The sequence below is a fragment of the Ursus arctos genome, unplaced genomic scaffold (assembly GCF_023065955.2).
Source record: "Ursus arctos isolate Adak ecotype North America unplaced genomic scaffold, UrsArc2.0 scaffold_21, whole genome shotgun sequence".
Lineage (NCBI taxonomy): Eukaryota > Metazoa > Chordata > Mammalia > Carnivora > Ursidae > Ursus > Ursus arctos.
The window spans coordinates 7,385,298-7,405,716 of record NW_026622886.1 but is presented as its reverse complement, the minus strand read 5'-3'; the positions used below and the strand labels follow the sequence as shown (position 1 = coordinate 7,405,716).

At 49.7% G+C, this 20,419-nt stretch overlaps 1 protein-coding gene across 5 annotated transcripts in view; it reads right to left on the bottom strand.

The window, feature by feature from the left end:
* Positions 1 to 20,419, bottom strand: part of LARGE1 (LARGE xylosyl- and glucuronyltransferase 1) — a 516,017-nt gene that overhangs the window by 370,810 nt on the left and 124,788 nt on the right. For all 5 annotated transcript variants that reach the window (XM_044384456.3, XM_026499721.4, XM_044384455.3 and 2 more), the window contains one exon: positions 8,044 to 8,231. In XM_044384456.3, coding sequence (XP_044240391.1) covers positions 8,044 to 8,149 — 106 coding nt within the window. In that variant the 5' untranslated portion in view covers positions 8,150 to 8,231. The remainder of the gene's footprint in view (positions 1 to 8,043; positions 8,232 to 20,419) is intronic.

Below are 20,419 nucleotides of genomic sequence, written 5' to 3'. Positions count from 1 at the left end.
GTTTGTCTGGTTTTGTATCTATACAATTGGAATCCACCAGTACCTATACTCGTGTGTGTCTTTTTTTTTTGCTCAGTGCTATCCGTGAGGATACTCATTTGCACTGCTCTGTAGTACTTCACTATACAAACGTGCCACTATTTATGTGTGTACTGTACTGTGGATGTACATTTCAGTATCTCCCTTTTGGGAAAACAATGCTGATGTGAACATTCTTGTACATGTCTTTTGTGCAAAGATACATACATTCTCTCTGGTATACGGCTAGGGACAGAATTAATGGTTCCCCGGGTATGTTCAGGTTTAGGTGATAATACCAAATTGTATTCCAAAAGGGTTATACAGGTCTCTTTGAATGAGATGCCCCCTTCTTTGGTTAAATTGCCATTGAAATTTAAAAAATCACTTTAAGACGAGCACCCCCAAAGAGCAGAAGTTCCTGGCCTTCTCAGAAAACCTTAACTGGTCATTATGAAACATCTATTATAGGCAAAATACAATGGTTTAGAATTTTTTTGGAACACACACATCTGAATTCAATGCCTTTTTCATGAGCAGTAAGTCCTGCTGGATGTTTATATGCATTAGAGAACCCAAAACTCTGAGAGCAGGGTAAGATAACCATATAAGAGAAGAGATGGTACTACACCCCTTTGTCTTGTCTCTAAAGAATAACACGATGGAGGGGAGGCGGAGAATAGGACCAGGCAACGTGGGGGGGGGGGGCAAACAATGACCCCCTCAGAGAGGACCCTGTCCGAATCCCCACAACCCATCAGTCTGTTACCTTCCATGGCAGAAGGAACAAGCCATTACGGCTTGTAGGATGGAATGATTATCCTGGACTATCCAGGTGGGCTCAATGGACTCCCAAGCATCCTTTTCAGATGACAGGGCAGTCAGAGGAGGAGAGGTGACAATTTCCAGCAGCAGAGCTCAGAGTCAGCGAGAGGACTCTGAAGGAGCTCCACCTCTGTCCTTGAGAAAGACCAGGAGACGGATCCCTGCCGGGGCCTCCAGAAGGAACCAGCCCTGCCAACACTTGGCTTCAGCCTAATGAGACTTGACCATGGATTTCTGACCTCCAGAACCATAAGACAGTAAGTCCGTGGTCCTTTCAGCCCTCAAAGTGTGAGACTTGGTTACCGCAGCCACAGGAAAGGAACACAGGGTGGCTGATGAGCAGACACCAGGCTTCCTCACCCCCAGGGCAAGGCTCTAGCCATGAGCTCCTCCAGGAGGCGCCGCCGACAGACGCCACATCATCGGGCCCTTTGCTCCCACCAGCAGGACCACCGATGAGGCCATACGACCAAAAGCTGGTGCAAAAGTAAAGGTTGCCTTAGCAACCACCCCACAGCTGAATACAACTGTGACACATTTCAACTACCCTCAGAGTCTGAGAGCTAAAGGAGATGCTTTCGGGCCCGAGGTAGGACGCAGAGAAGTGGGCAGCCCCCTGCACCTGCGGCTTGGTCTCCACTCGCCGCTGGCTCGCTCACACCCTCTTTGTAGGCTCCCGCTGGAGCTCGCTAACAGCTAGTAGGCATCGGCCAGGAAAGCCCTCCATGTCTGACGTATTAAACACAACTCATACAATAGTTTCCATTTCATTTTGCATCCGGCACCCTGTGTTCTTGGACCCCGTAATACCCTCATTAAGGGATCTGTTTGGGCCATTGGCAGGAAGGCAGGAGGGCTTGGCTGCCATCACAGCTGCCACAGGGCCCAGCCCCAGGGGATACTGAAACCTTGAGCAAATCATTCACTAGCACCCTGCACACTGAACTCACCAGCCTCCCGGCAGAGTCTCTGGGCCGAGGGAAGCGGACGGGAGGCTGGGGAATCAATCGTTCACGTCTGGACAAGCTCTGCTTGGATAAAAGACTCCCCCCTCCCCCCCACCCCCCACCTGTCCTATTCCACGGTTCATGTGCCCCGTATTCCCCACAGTGATAAAGCAAAGAAAACATTTAACTTACAACTCCTTGGTTCTCAGTGCAACTCCGCAAAAACAGTCCAATGTCAGGACCCCATTTCTTTCTGTTGAAATGTATCAAGACGACTCTCAGACCATTCACGTCAGGAGGAATCTGCGGCGCTAAGGATGGCCGGAACAGTGAACGAAAACGTGGGTGTGGGCCGAAACCAGTCCAGAAATTAACATCCCGTGCCTGTTCATGACACGGGTTTTAAATGTTCAGGACTTTACATCCTCGGAAGAACATCCGCTTTCAAATCACACCCACACCCTCGCTGGCCTGCTTCCCTGACCACAGAAAGCTTCTGGAACAAGCTTCTCCACGGAGCTGGTTATAAACTCTCGGGGGGCAGCACGTGTGAACAATCTTCTGAATGGCGGAAAAGCACGCTTTTTCCACATGCGGGGGATTCAGTAACAGCTGAACACCATCTTCCTGAGGGCCAGGAGAGAAGGAGCCCCACCCTTCGAACAAAACTCACATACCCACGAGGAAAGGGGACTCCGGGAGAAAGTGATCGGCACAACCTAAACTCAAACGGAGGTGTGTTTAAGCAGAATTTCCTCAAGTTCCAGACTTAACATCACATCCACAAGGAAGGTGAGGCTCTTGGAGCCATTTTCTGTGGTCGCAAAATCACAGGTGCTCAGAGCCCCAGAAGAGCCCTTGGCTACCAGTGGCTTCTGAGTCCCCTCCATATCCAGACTCCCCTCCGGTCAACATTCACACTGACGACCCACTAAGAGGGACGCCCAGACTCTGAAAACGTAAAGATGAGTAAAACAGTCCCCTGTCTCACAAAACTCAAAAGCCACGTGGCTAGAAAGACCCCAAACAAGCAAACTACCCCTTCTTGATGAGTGCTGTCCCAGAAGCTTCCACACGGGATCAGACACTAGGGGAAAATGACACTGAACATGGGCATTGAAGAGGCTGGCTGGGAGGAAGGGTAGTGGAAAAAAAAAGAGACTTGCATACTGGGCAGAAGGAGCCACGAGCTAACATTAAGAAGCAGAAAAACCGAAGTTTTCTCAGGGCGCTCAATGAGGCGTTCACCTGAGTGAAGATGGAAATTAAAAGCTGAGGGAAAATGCCTGTGAAAGACCTCGAGCCACGATCAGGAGTCTGGAGAGAATCCAGGAGGCAACAGGGAGAGTCGTCAGCCCTCCAAGTCAGAAGAGGGCCTTCTTCGCTCATTCACGCATCCACCAAACGGTTCTCCTGGCTCCTGTAGAGATGGAAGGATGGACCGAAGAGGATCCCGCCCTTCCTTCCTGACGCTGGTACTCACTTGTGAAGACAGGTGATTAGGAAAAAAACAAGAAAAGTAAAGCAGGTGTGAAGAAATAGCAGTACAAGGAGTTTGGACTCGTGCGGCACAGGCCAACCTCGTGAAGGGTCAGAGGCTGGAGTGCTCAGCTGAGACCCAACGGTCGAAGCCAAGACTCACCGCTTTGAGCGTGAAGGACGGGCAGCTGGGAAGGGTCACTGAGATGCTACAGGAAGAGAGGTGGTTTGGAGGAGAAACGAGGGAAGGAGGGTTTAGGAACTTGGAAGTTGAAGTACCAGCAAAAACATCCCCCTGAGCAGTATCCGTAACCAATAGCCACGTGGCTTCTGACAAACAGCTCTGGGCATGGGGATCTCATCACTTCCCCAGACAGTGGGCTCTAATCTAACTCTTACCACAGGAGTTCCTTCTTATATTAAGACAATGCCTGCTTCCCCACAACTCTGATGCGTCGATCCTGGATCCACACTCAGGAATAAATCACAGCCAGCCCATTCCCTCTTCTGGACGTATTTCCCATTAACTGGGGAAGATGCTAGTCATTTCCAATTCCTTCACATCAGATGCTCAGAACAGAAAAGTTCTAGAATGTTAGTGCCCCAAGAGCCCCCACAGGCGACCTTCAGTTTTACGTCATTTCATGCGGCAGGAGACGAAGGCCTAGAGAGAGCAGTGATCGTACCCCCAGTCACCCAGCTACTCTGGCTCAGCTCATTTGGAGCCTGAGATCCCCCCACCCACCCACGTAGTGCGCTCTCAACAGATCTTGCTGCTGCGTGTGATCTAACTCCAAAACTTTACGCTGAGGGCATCTGTATCTCCAGGAGACCCACTGAATTCAAACAGGCTTGAAAAACAAACTCACATAAAGTATAAAGAGCATTTCCATGAACGCAGGCAGCAACTCTGTCCCTTATTTATGGCTCCACCTGTCCTGAAACAGAAAACTCAAGGGTGTCGATAAATGGATTGCAAAGTTGTTATGTTTAACTACAGAGAAAAGAATGTCTCCACGGGCTCTTTTGGAAATGCACGGATGTCTGATGGCAACCGGCAGGGACGTACCCTTTGTCTGCCAGTAAAGACTGCCTTTTCTAGAGTCTCCGGATCGCTGGGTCCGGACAGGTCAGGCAGGTCATCCTGTCCACTCGGCCCTGACGCCGAGCTCCCCCCTCCCGCCACACTGCACTGCACTTCTGTTTATACACCTCTCACGTTAGGTGTTCACTCCCTCTCAGGGCAGCTCACTCCAGCCCTGGACAGAGCGGTCGTTTACCATGATGAGCTTGACAGCCGGCTCCCTGCCACGTACCTCCATAGATCTGGGGGCCATCTCTCTTTCAGGTGACAGCCCCGACTGCTTGCGGAAGCCGATCGTGTACACGTGCAGCTTCTGCTTCTCCAAGGTCAGCAGCCCCAGTCCCTTCCACTGTTTTGTACGTAGCGAGGTTTGAATGGGCACTGTCATTCACCTAGATTCTCCTCACTGTGCTGACTTGTCTCGCCTGCTCTGAAAGGGGGGCATCCAGATCAAATGCTGTGGCCCAGCTATGGACTAACGGATACCCCATAAAAGACATCTATCGCCTTTGTCGTTCCAGCAAGAGTACTTGTTAATGTCCTCACATCATCCAGCCCCTGTTTAATGCCGTTTGTGATCTGGTCTCAAGGGGAGGACTTATGATTAAGCATCGTGTTGATAAATAGGGCACCGACACCCAGTCTGTGCAGGTCACCTCGGAGTATTATTTCTTCAATCCTCCAATATCCTGTCATCTATCTGCCAATCTAATACGATCATTCAAAGTCAAGGGTCGTGGTCACTGCATCCGCCAGGCCTGGCCCAGATTTCCAGCTGATATCAACCTATCACTAAGCACAGCTGATTATGAATTCTCCATACCGCAGATCAACTCCCAGTCTCCTTTTTGGGAAACTCCACCACTTACCTTTGGGGGCCACCCCTCCCCCATTCTGACTTCACATGTTTTAGGGAACTCCTCTCTACCCTATGACCAAAAATAGGCACAGGGCACAAGGCTGGCCTCACAGCCTCCCCCAGCTGTAGTGATTAGTCTCTGGACCACAAGTGACCAGGGGCAATCCAATCAAAAGCAATACTGCAGAATTAGGGGGAGAAAGAACTCTTTCTACAAGCCCTGGTGAGGGTAAGTTGTAAGCTAAAGCTTCCTCTGTGTAGATAAAACTGCCCTGAAAGAAACCAAGGCAGAGAAAAGTAGAGCAAAGAGAAGGAAGGAAACTGGGCTACAAATATATCATTTGAGCCCCTGGATCCAGCCCTTCCTGAAGCCTACTTTTGAACCTACTGGTTTTGTTAGCCCCCAAATTCCCTTGTTGCCAAAATCATTTGGGGTTGGATATCCATCAATGAGTACAAGACAAATTCTGCTCACAGCCACCCAGAAAGGTCATGTGACACCCCCAACAAACCCCTCGCCAAAGCCTGCTACCTCGCCGAAGTCCCAAACTACAACATGGTATTGTAGTTAGAAACCCCAGATCTTGAGTCCAATAACCCAGATCCACCCTGACTGGCTCTGGGGCCTTCAACAATCACTGAAGGACTTCTGCCTCACTGTCCTCTTCTGTTCCTGCTACATGGGATTACCACTGAGAAAGAGTCAATGCATGCAAAGTTCTGGCAACCACACCTGGCCCACAGAAATGCCTGCAACACAATCATCCTCGTTATTGTTGTTATTATTATGACATTATTAGTATCACTACTCATCCGGTTGTACTGGCAGAGTCAATGTTCTCCTGTAGCAGCCCTGGACTGGCACTGGGCGTGCTCAACCTTTTTTGACAAGGCTCTTCCATTGTCCCTGGCACCATGCTTCCTTTGGTCTCTTCTAGGATCAATAGCAACTCACCTTCCTCCCTCTGAATCTCTTTGCCAAAACTTTTTTTTTTTTTTTTAGTGATTTTTTTTTAAAGATTTTATTTATTTATTTGACAGAGAGAAAGACAGCGAGAGAGGGAACATAAGCAGGCGGAATGGGAGAGGGAGAAGCAGGCTTCCCGCCGAGCAGGGAGCCTGATGCGGGGCTCAATCCCAGGACCCTGGGATCATGACCTGAGCCGAAAGAAGACGCTTAACGACTGAGCCACCCAGGTGCTCCGCTCTTTGCCAAAACTTAATCATCCACTGCCATGGCATAATTTACCCCACTTAGCTGCTCGAAGCTCCTCTACCCCAGGGATGTGTGGGGACAGGGACGTGATGGAGTGTGGCACTGGGCACTTTCCCACTTTGCAGGCACATGGTGCCACCTCACTCATGTTCAGCTGAGCAAACCTCAGAAAGTGAAGTGGAACTCCTACTTAAAAGGTCGCCTTGAGCTGTCAACAAAATTATGCATAAAGGAAATGTTTAGAAACACAGTAGTAACACTCTCTCTAAAAATGAAAATCTTTGAAAAAAAAAGGGGGGTGGGGGGTTGAGCATCCGACTCTTGATTTTGGTTCAGGTCATGGTCTCAGGGTTGTGGGGCTGAGCCCCACGTCGGGCTCCATGCTCAGCGTGGAGCCTGCTTCTCTGTCTCCCTCCCCTCACTCACTCTCTCTCTCAAAATAAGTCAATAAAATCTTTGAAGAAAATGAAAACACAGTAGTGACTTCCTTGAGACAGATTCTCCCTTGAGATTTTTTCTGGACCTCAATCATGGGGATAAATAAAAAGAGAGTGTGCTCCTCGACACTGCCATTCCTTCCCTCCCTGAAGCTCAGAAAACCATCTCCGGGGGCGCCTGGGTGGCACAGCAGTTGGGCGTCTGCCTTCGGCTCAGGGCGTGATCCCAGCGTTATGGGATCGAGCCCCACGTCAGGCTCTTCTGCTATGAGCCTGCTTCTTCCTCTCCCACTCCCCCTGCTTGTGTTCCCTCTCTCGCTGGCTGTCTCTGTCTCTGTTGAATAAATAAATAAAATCTTTAAAAAAAAAAAAAAAGAAAAAAGAAAACCATCTCCAATATGCGGAACATGGCGCTGCCCGTGAAATTGCTGGCAGGAAGAATGACGAGTCCTGTCTTCTCTACTACTTTCTGCAAAGTGACAGGGATTGGTGTTTGTTTTTATTTGTTTGGGGAAGGCAGCTCTTCTGTTACATGCCTCTCTTCGGCCAGTCAGTGTGACTGATTATCTTTCACACCGGCCGGCCTGACAGCTCCAACAACCGTCTCGCACGGCGCCCCGGGCTTGCCTCGCTGTAACAGGCGTGGCACTGCGCCACGGTCCCGTGCTAACCCGCCTGCCTCCTCCACGGCCCTGGGAACGTCCAGATCCGCTCTCGCCACCTTCCCGGCGCCTGGTTCAGCAGAGATGCTCAGACAGCAGTGGCGACGGTGACAACCAAATATTCAGTGTGTGAATCAATGAACAGACCGAAGAATGAATGAAGCATCTGGCCAATGAACAGTGAAGTAACCCCTGTGGGGCCCAAACCTCTCGCCCCTGATTGACATGGTGATCGACGTGCAAAGTTGGCATTTGACATATGCGTCACCTCCTGTATGCAGGTAGACCTCATATCTGCATTGCTTTTGTTTGCCTTTTGTCCTCCTTGCTATGGACTTCCTCCCACTACCCGTGTAAACCAAGTCTCGGCCCGTGTCCGCACCCCTGCCAATATCCTCCTGTTCCACCCAGTGACAAGTTGGGATCAGATGACCTGGAGGGGCTTCGAGGACGCTGGGACAGCCCGTGTCCTTTTTCTTCCTCCTCCCCCTCCCTGTGCGGAAGCCGCCTTCTTACCTTCGAAGCTCCCGGCAAACAGGTAAAGCCAGGTGACGGCTGGGATGCAGAGAACAGTCAGTGAGGCAGCCAGGAATTTCCGTCTCCCTCTGCAGATTCCCAGCATCCTCTCAGAAGTGGCAACCCCTAATCCCAGCGCCGCTTCTCTGCCTGGAGCATGGGGTCCTCGGCCTCCCTCATAATACTTTCTGAAAGGAAGAGCAAAGAGGAAGCGCTGAGTTCCCAGCACTGTAAAAGGATGCGAATTGCAGAGGAGAGATATCCTGTAGATTCTGAGAGTATCCAGCTCCTCCACGACTTCCTGCTGACCTTCTAGTCCGAGAGACAACGCTGCAGTCTTACAGTCCATCAAAACGGGGACAGCTCTTTAAAAAGCAAATACGGGCTGTTTTATGAAAACTATGACATCTCTCCCTCCCTCCTTCCCTCTCTCTTGCACACACACACACACACACACACACACACAAGTATTTTACAGTACAGATTAGTTTGAAGCCTGAACTAACACACTTACTAAAAATGCATTTAGTTAGCACTTGTATGTACCCAGCACTAACAGGTGTCATGTTTTCTACACAACAGGAATGCGGGTTAGCTTTAAGGAACACAGTCTAACAAGAGAAACCAACATAAAACATCCACGGGAACTCCAAAAATGTGATGACTGAGCCGTGCACGGACCTCTGTGGAAAGATAACGAAGTTGCTGACCAATCTGTGGGCACTCAAGATGGCAGAACAGTTCCTGAATTCGAGACGGGGATAGTTGCGGAAGGCGCTGGGGGCTGCGCGACGGCACACTCAGAGGAGAGGCGAGTGAACCGGCCACAACGTCTTCTGCAGGGAACTACATCCCCATCACAGCTGATAACCTCAAAACATTCACCAGGGACTGTCTCAATAGCTTCTACCTTTAATACGGAAGAGGATGTCCAGAAAAGCATGGAAATGATTAAAATGTGCAAAAGACGGAGAGGAACACAGATAACCTGCGGCCAGCCTGCAGAGAGCCAGTCCTCAGGCCATGCAGAAGACTTGCTGAGACGTGTTCAAAGAAGAGGGAGAAGGTCAATGCACACGGAGTAGAGGCCCAGGATCCTTCACCTGGGGACCTGACCAGCAGGTCATGTGCCTTAAAAAGGAATTTAAAAACCAACACACCAGGCAATCTCACTGTGAGGTCACACTGGCTGCAGGGAGAGTGAGGGGTCCCCATGTTAGGAGCCTCCTACAAGGAGCAGAACCTACCCCTGCAGGAGGCCATACAAGGCTTCCCATCCCCAAAGGACAGATGTCTGTGAAACTACTGGTTTGGGTGTTCCCATAATATGTCCTTCCCTCTGCCATAACCCTTAAGCCCCATGGGACTATGTTCCAGTTGAACTGTCTGCCTTCCCCACCAGCCTTGGGGTTTCTGGAAGACGGACACCCTGTCCGCTCACCTCGCATTCCCTAAGACTGGGCATACTGTCTGTCACCGGCAGGCTGGCTGGTAACTGTCTGCTGAACGAATAAACGGGATCAGATTCTAACCAAAGGCGGCCCTCCCAAGCGTCAGGAGTCTGTGTTCAGCAAGTTGTGGCAATAAACACCTAATGGAGCCAATCTCGACTGTCAAAGCCAGGCCTGCTTCTGCACCCACTCTGACATGATCTTCTAAATAACCCTCCTTTGAAACAGGAATGACCACAGGGCTGGAGGGTGTGGGCCAGGAGGAAAACCAAACAAGCAAAATAGCTTTAAACAAAGAATGTTGATTGGAGAAAAGTCCCCCGTGGGAAGTTCTTCGTTCGGAAGCATGGGCAGCAGACCCTCCACACAATCTCTGTGAGTCATGGAGAATGAGGACCGCCCTGACACTGGCGAATCCCGCAGGAAGAAGGGGGGGCAGGAAGCTACGCAGTTCGATCTGGATTCAAATCCAGTTCCACGTGCGGCTAGCTGGGACACTGGCAAGCTCCCTGCCGCTGGGTAAGCTTCATTTTGGGCATCTGAAGCAACGCCCTCTCTGTCGGAGAGTATTAAATGGGAGAGCCCTTGAGTAGGTGCCGAGGAAAGGGGGATGGAGCACGAGGCAGGGTGAGCCCCACCTCTTCCTGAGAGCCGAACGAGAGCAGCCGTACTCGGGCTTTTCCAGAAAACAGATCCCAACAAGTACGTACTGGCTGACACGGCCAAATGTGTGATCTCCACCCACAGCACCCTACTCAAATCTCCTTTAGGAAATACCGCGACGTTCAAATGGCCCTTTGTGGGCTGTTTGGGTTTTTTGGGTTTTTTCTGTTTTTTTTTTTTTTTTTTTTTTTTGCAGTTCACTTATAATAATAGTAGCAAAGACAACTAGCAGTAATAGCCTATGAGGTAGGAACTAGTTTTCATCCCCATTTAATGGATGAGAAACTGAGGCCTCAAAAGATCAACTGGCCAAAGGTTATACACACCTATGGCAGCGACACCTCAGGCTCTCCTCTCCCTAAGGAACTGATTCTAGCAACCTTTGCCAGGGGTCATTCTCCTTCTGATCTAACCTAAATCCTTCATATTGAATCTTATGATTATTTTCTTCCCAGAGTTAAATATATCACCACTGTTTGCGCTCATTTAAAAAAAAAAAAAAGTACAGTAGAACGAAAACTGGAAAGTTATCAGTGCATTTGGACTTCAGGGGAAAGTAGGAATATATATGGAGCTGAACTCCAATGGCATTAATATTTAAAAGCATTTTTTAAAAACTCTTTAAGACACTTATTTTCCTCTTTGCCTCGCTCCATCTGCAAAAGTTAATTTCAACTGGCACAATTTGTCCAAAGTTTTAAAACAGAGTCCAGGGTGGTTTGCATTTATGGTAACACTGGCATCTGAAATTAAACCCAGCAGGTAAAAAATATTCCTTCATGGATTTGACTTTTAAATGACACCTCTGGGGGCGCCTGGGTGGTGCAGTCGTTAAGCGTCTGCCTTGGGCTCAGGGCGTGATCCTAGCGTTCTGGGATGGAGCCCCACATCAGGCTCCTCTGCTGGTAGCCTGCTTCTTCCTCTCCCACTCCCTCTGCTTGTGTTCCCTCTCTCACTGGCTGTCTCTCTGTCAAATAAATAAATAAAATCTTAAAAAAATAAAAATAAAAAATAAAAAAATAAATGACACCTCTGTGCACTAAAAACACATTTTAAAGAAAAATCTTAATTTATATCAGAAGTTACTCTGGAAGTCAATACAGGAATCAACACAAGAAGGAAGGAAGGAAGAAACCAGAGGTAGGCTGGAAGTTACCTCCCACACGCGCAAATGTTGATGGATTAACTAGGAAAACCAGTCTGGAACCTGCTTTTGCCTGGTCAGAGGGAGACAGACTCCTGGGGCAAAGAGTCACCTCTAAAATGCCCCTGCCTCAAACCCAACACCCAATTCTCCTTGGCCAAGCTGGTCAATTTCTCCCACTAAACATCCACTACTCCATCTGTCTTCTCCCAACTGTCTTAACCAATGAAATTCACATTTATGCAAAACATTGTACGAGCCAGAAAAATTATGGTGATCTATTAAAGCCACAAAAGGAGCATTCACAGCTGAAAAGTAAAATGTGATTACAAGTATCCTTTAGTCCAATGTAACACACTGTATATACACGTAGAAATACTTATATAACTATACATTTGAAAAAAGGTATAAAAGTTACAGACTATCTCTGGGTATAGGATATGGATAATTTAAACATATATGAATACGTATTTTTCCCAAATTTTATACAAAAAAATATGTGTGGCTTTTGTAATCTAAAAATATTTTAAAATTTGAATCACTATGTCTTCTTGTCATATTGCACGTGATTCAAAATACCTCAGTGTGGACAGTGAAGAATACACGTGTTAGCTTTATTTTACGTGTGAGGTGCAATGACTTGAGATCTGTAGGTTCCTCACTGGGAATACACCCTCCAGGGGTGGCTGGCTACCCTTTGAAAGACTCTAGTCTGAAGCTCACATTCCAAATGCTGATCTGATCAACACTGGAGATAGCCTTTTTTTTTTTTTTTAAAAGTAGGCTCCACACCCAATGTGGGGCTTGAACTCACAACCCCAAGATCAAGAGTCGCAAGCTCTACCAACTGAGCCAGTCAGGTGCCCCTGGAGGTTGTCTTTTAATCGGCATTATTAGAAATGAGTTCTCATGGGTGTTCAAGACATAGGAGTTGTCTAGAAATATTGCACGTGAAGAGGGAATAAAAATCAAAGTAATCTCCAAAAGAAACAAACAAAAAGTCTAAGGAACCCAATAGCCAAAACCCTTCAGAATCACTTCAGAGCCCAAACGGATCCTAGAGGCAGGCAACAGAGATGGGTCACCGACTGTAACTCTAAGACTGTCAGTCCCATATCGTCATCCGAGTGTCAAGTGAACCTTTTGAAGCAAGATGCTGTCCCAGTTCCTAGGAGGGCACAGGACTGGCCCTCCCTGAGCTTTTAGTACAGGACCTACAGCAGAGGGACCCTCCCTGGATGTTAGCTTTGTTTTATCATTATTTGTAGGACAGCACCGCATGCCTTTCCCCGAGCCTCTCACGCCCAGCCGGACTATCCCGCCATGCCTTTCTTTCCTCCTCTGCTGGGCCTCCAGAGGAATTTCAAGTCCTTGCCGCTTCTGGGGAACATCTCCCAACAAGTCCAGACCTGGAGGAGCTCCCTCCCTTTGTTCTAAACTCCAAAGGCTGTCAGGAGCACATTCCTGATCACGTCACTGTCTTCTCATCATTTCCTGGCATTAATTTCCCTTCACTACACTGAAAGCCCTTAAGGGCAAAGGATCCAGGTCCTCTCGTGTTTGTTTCAAGCCTCTGCCCGAGACCAGCAGCTAAGACCACAGTTTATACTTAGCCTTCTCCACCCAAAGTGTGGTCCCTGAGCCACGGGCAGCAGCAGCAGCAGCAGCGGCGATGGCTCCTATCTTGCCAGAAACGCAGGCTGTCAGCTACAACCCCCCCCAGCTGTCAATCAAAATCTGCATTTCAGCAAGAGCCCAGGTGATGTGAGTGCACATCACTGTTCAAGAGGCCTGTCCTACCAAAGCGCTGAGTAACGAACCAGTTATTGATGAGTAAAGCTGGCCTCCCACCACTCCTACTGACCCCCTCCCTCACCTTCCCCCTGCAGGGACTGGCCAGTGCACTAGGGAGAACCAGCACACCCTGGACTTCGTTGATGATCTATTTATTACAACAGTTCTCTGACAGATGGATGGAGAGGTCCTAGAAGGAAAAGTGCCTTTTTCTAATTAAACAGAAGCATCTTATGGACTGGAGGTGGCTCTGCTGACCCATCCTGGAATTCCACCCAAAACACCGCTTACACATCTGAATGACTGAACAGCACCAACACCACACACCGAGGCATCATTATACCCATCTCGCAGACCAAGAGGGGCTAAGGACACTGATCTAGTTGTTGGAAACCCTGGGACTCAAACTCCAGTGCTTCCTGAGAAAAGAGAAAATCAGTTCTATGCTGCAGGACACATGACTGATGACCAGCCTGTCTCCCCAGTCAGAGCACAACGCCTCGAGGGCAGGCACTCTATTTTAGCCACTGCTGTTTTCTTTGTTGCTAGCACACTACCTAGCATACAGGAGGAGATCGATAAGTATTTATTGAGGGGATCGATGGCTGCATACCTCAGTCACAGCCAGCAGCCCCCCCGGACGTGCATTAACATCCAAACTCCCCCCAACCCCGACACAAGGTGTGCCAGCCCACACCTTCCTCCCAAGCCCCACTATGGAATCCTGTGGAACCTGCACCACGTGATCAGCAAATTCCTCTTTATCCTCCACTTCCCCTGGCTTCATTCCAGCTCTGCTCTTGTGGGGACGCACAGCTGTGCCCCGGATCACTGCTCTCCCCACAGGAGAACCTTTCCCCTCCTCTCTCACGCAAATATCTCAGGGCTAGGAAGCGGGCCTCTGCCCCCTGGCTTGCAGGTGTCTGCCCCCTCCTACTGCCCCTCCCTCTTCTGAAGACCCTGCTGGTCTGTGGCTCACCCTCTTTCTCTCCGTCCTTGTCACTGTCACCTGGCAACTGCTGGTTACTCCTCCATTCTCGAAAGACCTCAGTGTTGGCCTTGTGCTCTCCCACCTCTCCGCCTCAATTCCGTGACAGAATGGGTCAGTTCAAAAATGTTGGCCGCTTCACATGGACCAAACTGACATTCTAGAACTCGGTGCCACCGAGACCAGCACCACGTCAAAATCTCAAATGTCAGTATCAACCCCCGGTAGCCTTCCCAGGCCGCCATTTTACACAAATCCTTCACTGTCACCGCCAACCCCCCATCCACCGGCTTTCTTCATGACTACCCACCCTGCTGGAGATTTTCTTTATGTTCGCTCTCATTCGTCTGAGAGGCCATGATTCATTACGATAGCCTCCCTCTGCAGGCCCGCACGCCCCCCTTGGCCCTCCTCCTTTCCAACTGTACTAGCCTGGAAAAATCCACTCCTGCAGATGACCAGCACCACACTTGTTCACAACACGGCTTTCCTTGGGAAGCCAAATGCTGGGGTAGGAAACTGCACCATCGGGCAGGCAGATTCATTCCATTTAATCACGTCTGATTTCAGATGGGCACTCAACTGCTAAGAAACGCATTACCTCCCTCTGGTAAACTCACTTTCCTATTACCTGAGATGCTTATTTCATACATTCCTTTTCTCCTCGAGCCTCCTCTTTTCCGAACAGAAAATTCCAGGAGGGTTCTGGGATACAGTGTGGGATCCACCGTGATTTCTCTCTCCAGGTGAGATTCCTCGTTCCAATGTCCCGTGAGACAGTCTCCAGGCTGATGCCGCCCACATTTTTACCTCCAGCTCTGGCCTCTCCTCTGACCTCCAGACTCACGTGTACAAAAACCTTCCCCTATCACGTGTGCCTCAGACCTCAATCCCAATTTCCCCCTTCCCTACCCTCTCTTCTCCAGAGCTTTCCACCTCCTTAGAAGAGCACCGTCATCTACATCAAAGCTCAAGCCAGACACCTGGGAGCCATTCTCCATTCCTTACTCACCCTTCCTATCTTGTCAAATCTGGCCATCCTCACATCCTGCCATTTTTACCTCTAAAACATGTATTCTGTCCAATGATACACCCACTTCTTTCCAGTTTTACTGCCACTATATAAATCCAAGCCACCATTGTCTCATGCGTGGACCCAGTGCAATAGCGTCCTAACTCAGATCACACCGGAAATTATTCAACATTTCCCCCACAGCTCTTAAAATAAATCCCAAGCTCTCTGGCATGTCTGTAAGGATCCACGTGGCTCGACCTCTAACTGCTTCTCGGTCCTCATCTCTGGCCACTCGCCCTTTAATTCCCCTCACCTCCAGCCATCCCGGCCCTCTCACTTCCAGAAGGCACCCCCGAGCCTTTGCCAAGCGTGTTCCATCTGTCGGGAATGCTTATCACTCCGCTGTTTGCTGGGCTAAGTGCTTCTGATTCTTCCAGCCGAGGTCGTGAGTGCGGTCAGCTCAGAGAGGTCTTCTCAGATGGCCCCATGCCCAAGCGCCCCTCCTTCGCTCCATCCGTCACCATGCTCTGGCCGCTCCGTCCACTGTACCCCTCCAACTTCGGCATGATACAATTATCTGAGGGACTGCTGATTTAATGGCTGCCTCTCTCACTAGATTTCAGCCTCCCATGGGGCAAAAATGGCTGCTTTACATTCAGCGTGCGCGCAGACACGCAGAAGGCATTCTTTAAATGGATGAGGAGCAAGTGAATGAAAGCGCCGGACAGCCTCAACCACCAGATACCTCGTAGTCCTTCTACTGTTGTTTTGATAAGCCCTTTTTACACGAAAGCTTGCCATCTTGCTGCCTGACTCTGTAACATCCGTAACAGGAGAAAACAGAATCCACACAGTGCCCCAGGTAGGTCCCCAAGGCTGTGGCGAACCCTGCCGAGACCCTCCGGTACATTTGAGGTCACTTGCCAAGTTCACTTTGCCAACTTTCTCTCCTTTCTCTGCTGCACAAGGAAGAACACACAAGGGGGGGTTGGCTTCTCCCTCAGAGTCTGCGGCTTCCCTCCTGAAGGCCTACCCCACAGATGCTTCCTCCCCCCTTTCTTCTCTGCACGTCAGGGCCCAAACCATCTCCTTCCCAGAGATGATCCTTGGGCTTGTCAAAATGGTGCTCCCCATTCCTCTTTTTGCTTCGGAGAATGGCATGTGGTCTTGGGGGCACTGTTTAAAAACTGATCACGTGAACTGTGAGAGTAAAAGCCACATGCAGTATGCTTTGGCACAAACATTGAAAACGTGGAGTTCACTGTGTTTGAAAGGACTCTAAGGGCCCATTTCTGCCAACTTGGTTTGTCTTGATTCCACTGTGAAGTCCAATCCTCTTGCTGTAGGGAAACATGTCCTTTTGCTCTCAGAGCCACTATGATGTCCCGGATCGAGGGCAGAGGTCTCACTAGGGTCTCCGAGCCAGCCGTCACCCACCCATTTTACACAACTTTGCAGTTAGGACACGCTACCTGCAGCCTGAGAGCTTTGCCGTCTTGTCTCCGTGACGTTCACGGTGAGCTCCAAGGCACGGTCTGCATTTGATGTGAGCCTCACAGCATTCACAGAGGACAGGGGTTCAGGACTTGGGTTCGAGTATCAGCTCTGCATGGCTGTAGGATCCTGACAAGTCATTCAATATCCTGGAGGCTCCTCCCATCCTTTTTCGTGAAAGGCCATGGCCATATCGAGCACTAATGGTTGTTGCAAAGATTGAGGGAGATCAAAAGAATCTCCAAACTATGATTACACAGCAACATGAGCTGGTAGAGTAGTATTAGCAACATTCAATTCGCTGGGTCTCAGCTGCTTGACCAATCCAATTCTAAGGCCCGCAAAGAAGTTTAGAAGGGCGTCTTAATCCATTGGGGCTGCTTTGGAAAACACCACAGACGGGGCAGCTTAGACAACAAACATTTATTTCTCACAGTTCTGGAGGGTAGGAAGGCCAAGACCCAGGTTCTAGCATATTTGGTATCTGGTAAGAACCCTCTTCCTGTGTCTGCACAGGGTAGGAAATGCAAGAGAGCTCTTGGGGTCCCTTTTGGGAAGGCACAGTCCCATTCACAAGGGCTCCACCCTCCTGACCTAATCACCTCCCACCAAAGACCCCACCTCCCAACAGCATTGCACTGGGGGGTTGGGATTCAACATGTGGATTTTAGGGGGACACAAACATTCATCCATAACTAAGGAGGGAAGGGATCGAACAAATATGGCTGTGCCCTGGTCCTGCCTCAAGGCATATGCTGTAAAGGGAGTAGTATTAAAGAGGAAAAAATATCCTAACATCTACAGGGGGGTACCATCAACTGTGCTGAACACATTATCCAATGAGTGTCGACTTTTTTAAGGGGGCCATTTCTGTTCTTTAAAAAGGAATTGCCCCAGGAAGCCAATTATATCGCAAAACTCTGTGCCAGGAAATGATTCTCTCACAAAGAACCAAACCAAGGTGTTTCCTCGGACAAGACAGTAGCTACTCTTACAAAACTCGTCCTGTTTTCCACGGCCACCTTTAAAAAAAAGTCAAAAGAAAGACGGGGAGTAATTTTAATATTAGATTTTATTTAGCCTCGCGTGTCTAAAATATTAGCATTTTAATGTGTCACCAACATAAAATAGTACTGAGAGAGCTCACTCTTTCTCAGGCTAAGTCTTCAAAACCCAGAGCACGCCTACTAGGAAGAGCGCCGCTCAGTCTGATCGAGCCACATTTCAGGTCCAGAGCCACAGTGCGGAACAGTCGAGGTGAGCAGCTTCTGAGCCTTCACATCATCGTGTTTCGGGAAGCAACCGTGGCTGCAGGCCGGAGACTGAGCTGGAGCAGAGCACCCAGGAGGCTCTGTTAGCAACACAGGCTGGAGAGAGAGCAGCCTGAGAGGGTGACATAGAACCACAGAGGACCAGATTTCACTGGAAACAACATATGTCGGCCAACGGAGATGTCGAACACCCTCCCGACACTCCACGTGCGTGGTCTTAACTCACTCAGTCCTTACAACTTTACAGGTAAGGGCACCAAGGCTCAAAAGGTTGAGTGACTCAGGTCGCAAACCTGGGGGGAAGGTAGAGGAAAGGGGGTGCCTGGCCTTAACCCCAAGACTCCTGACTTCAAAGCCAACGTGTTTTGCTCAGCATGGCCCTGAAGGCCACCGCGACCTGCAGCCCACCCACGTCACACCTTCTGATGCAGGACCAGCACCTGGATGAAGGACGCCGTGTCCTTCCCATTGCCCTACTGCGACTTCTTCTTCCTCCCGGTCTAACTCCCTCTTATGTGCATGGCGAGCCCCTAAGACAGTGGTTCTCAATTGGGGTAATTCAGCCCCCCACCCAGGGGCACTCAGCGATGTCTAGAGTCAGTTTTGATAGTCAAGACTGGAGAGGAGGGGGTGCTCCCAGCATCTAGGGGCCCAGGAAGTACTGTACATTTGCTGTGGTCATCTCTCCACAGCCACCTTCCTTGGCCTGGGCAGGTGGAGTGAGCTGATCTGCATCCCGGGTCCTTAATTTCCACCCCTCATATCATGCCATCCAACCCGGATTCTGCTTTTTCAGGGCAGGAACTAGTTTCATAGAGATGTCGACAGGCAGGCGGTATGAACCTCCCTTCCAGCACGGAGCTCTCTCAGAGGTGACACAGGTGGAGAAGCAAAGGGCAGGAAAAGACTCAAGAAGCAATCAAAAATTCCCACTTACGATATTAACCTCTTTCAACCATGCCTTGCCAAACAGATCTTTAATGCAAATTGATCTTTCCTGGGGATACACACTTTTCCTGGGGTCAGACTACAGCTCCAGGAAGGCTGATTTTTATGTTTTTGTTCTGAATGTTAAATCAGTGCTTAATCATAGCCATGAGCCTACCCACTGGAGTGTTTTGGTCTTCGTTCTTTTGATTTTCACTCCGGAAAGGGATGATTTAAGCAGGCGTGCCTCCCATCTCCATTCTGCTTAAGCAAACACTCATCTAAGCACGTACGGGGCGGGGGCTGCTAAATGCATTCGGGTCTTCCCAACTGCTGGAGGAGGGTGTGTCTAACTCGCAGAGTCCGTTCTTCTTCGGTGTTTCAAGCCTATGGAAATTTTATGTAAATCTCTCTTGTGGCAAATGATAAGAAAGTAGTTATTTCTTTGCCTTCTCTTGACTCCCCAGCTTTCATCCCCATTCCATCCGCACATGTTTACCGGGCACACACTCTGTCCCAGACAGGGGGCTTGGGGCTGAAGATAAGAGAAGGAAACCACAGGGTCCCTGCCCTCGAGGAGACCTGTAAAAGTGTAGGGGACAGACACTGACACCGCGAACAGAACACAAGACAGGACCAGGGAAACAGGACGCTCGCGGGGGGGGGGGGGGGGGCATCTGGACTGAGCCACGGGAGGATGGCCCCATTCAAAAGGCTGGTGAGGAAAGAGAAGTCACCCCCGGCAGAGGGAGCCACCCAGGAAAGTGCAAGGGCATACCTGGGATCAGGGGACGGCAACCAACCACTCCTTCCAGAGTCAGGTAAGGAGGGTGATGGTTGGAGGGGAATGAGCCTGGAGGGCCTTAAATGCCAAGTGAAAAAGAACTTGGACTTCATCCTCCAGCCCCTCAGAAGTTACTGAGCAGGAATTATAGCATCTGTGACTAAGAAAGCCAACAACTCTGCGAGCGATGTGAATTCTGGGTTAGGCAAAGAAGAAAGTGTAACCCAGAAGCCAATCTGAAGGCTTCTGGAGGCAGACCCAGCTGGGGGCCATCCCAATAGCCATGTCCTTGTTTGGGGGACATGTCTGTTAACACAATGCTGATTTGGTCCATATGCGGGTACAATGGACTGAATGTTTGTGTTCCCCCAAAATGTATATGTTGAAATCCTAATCCCCAGTATGATGGTCTTAGGAGGTAGGGCCTTTGGGAGGTAATTAGGTCACAAGGGTGGAGCCCATGAATGGGATTCATGTCCTTATTAAAGGGACTCTTTCCATCATGGGAGGATACAGAAGTCAGCAATCTGCAACCTGACAGTCTCCTCACCAGGACCCGACCCTGCCAGCAGCCTGATCTCAGACTTCCCGCTTCCAGAATTGTGAGAAATAAATTTCTGTAGTCGGTGATACAGCCACCCAGCCTGTGTCAGTGTCCCAGCAGCCCTAATGGACTGAGACAGTGAGACAGCACTATGCTCAGGGATGGGCCTCTAGCCACGGGGCGTCAGTCATGGTTGGTCTCAGGGTGCTGGAGCGACACGATTCTCCTTTGCCAGGGATTGGAATGAGGATGGCCTGTGACTCAGTCCTGGTCATAAACTGCAATGAAAAGTCACAGTGTC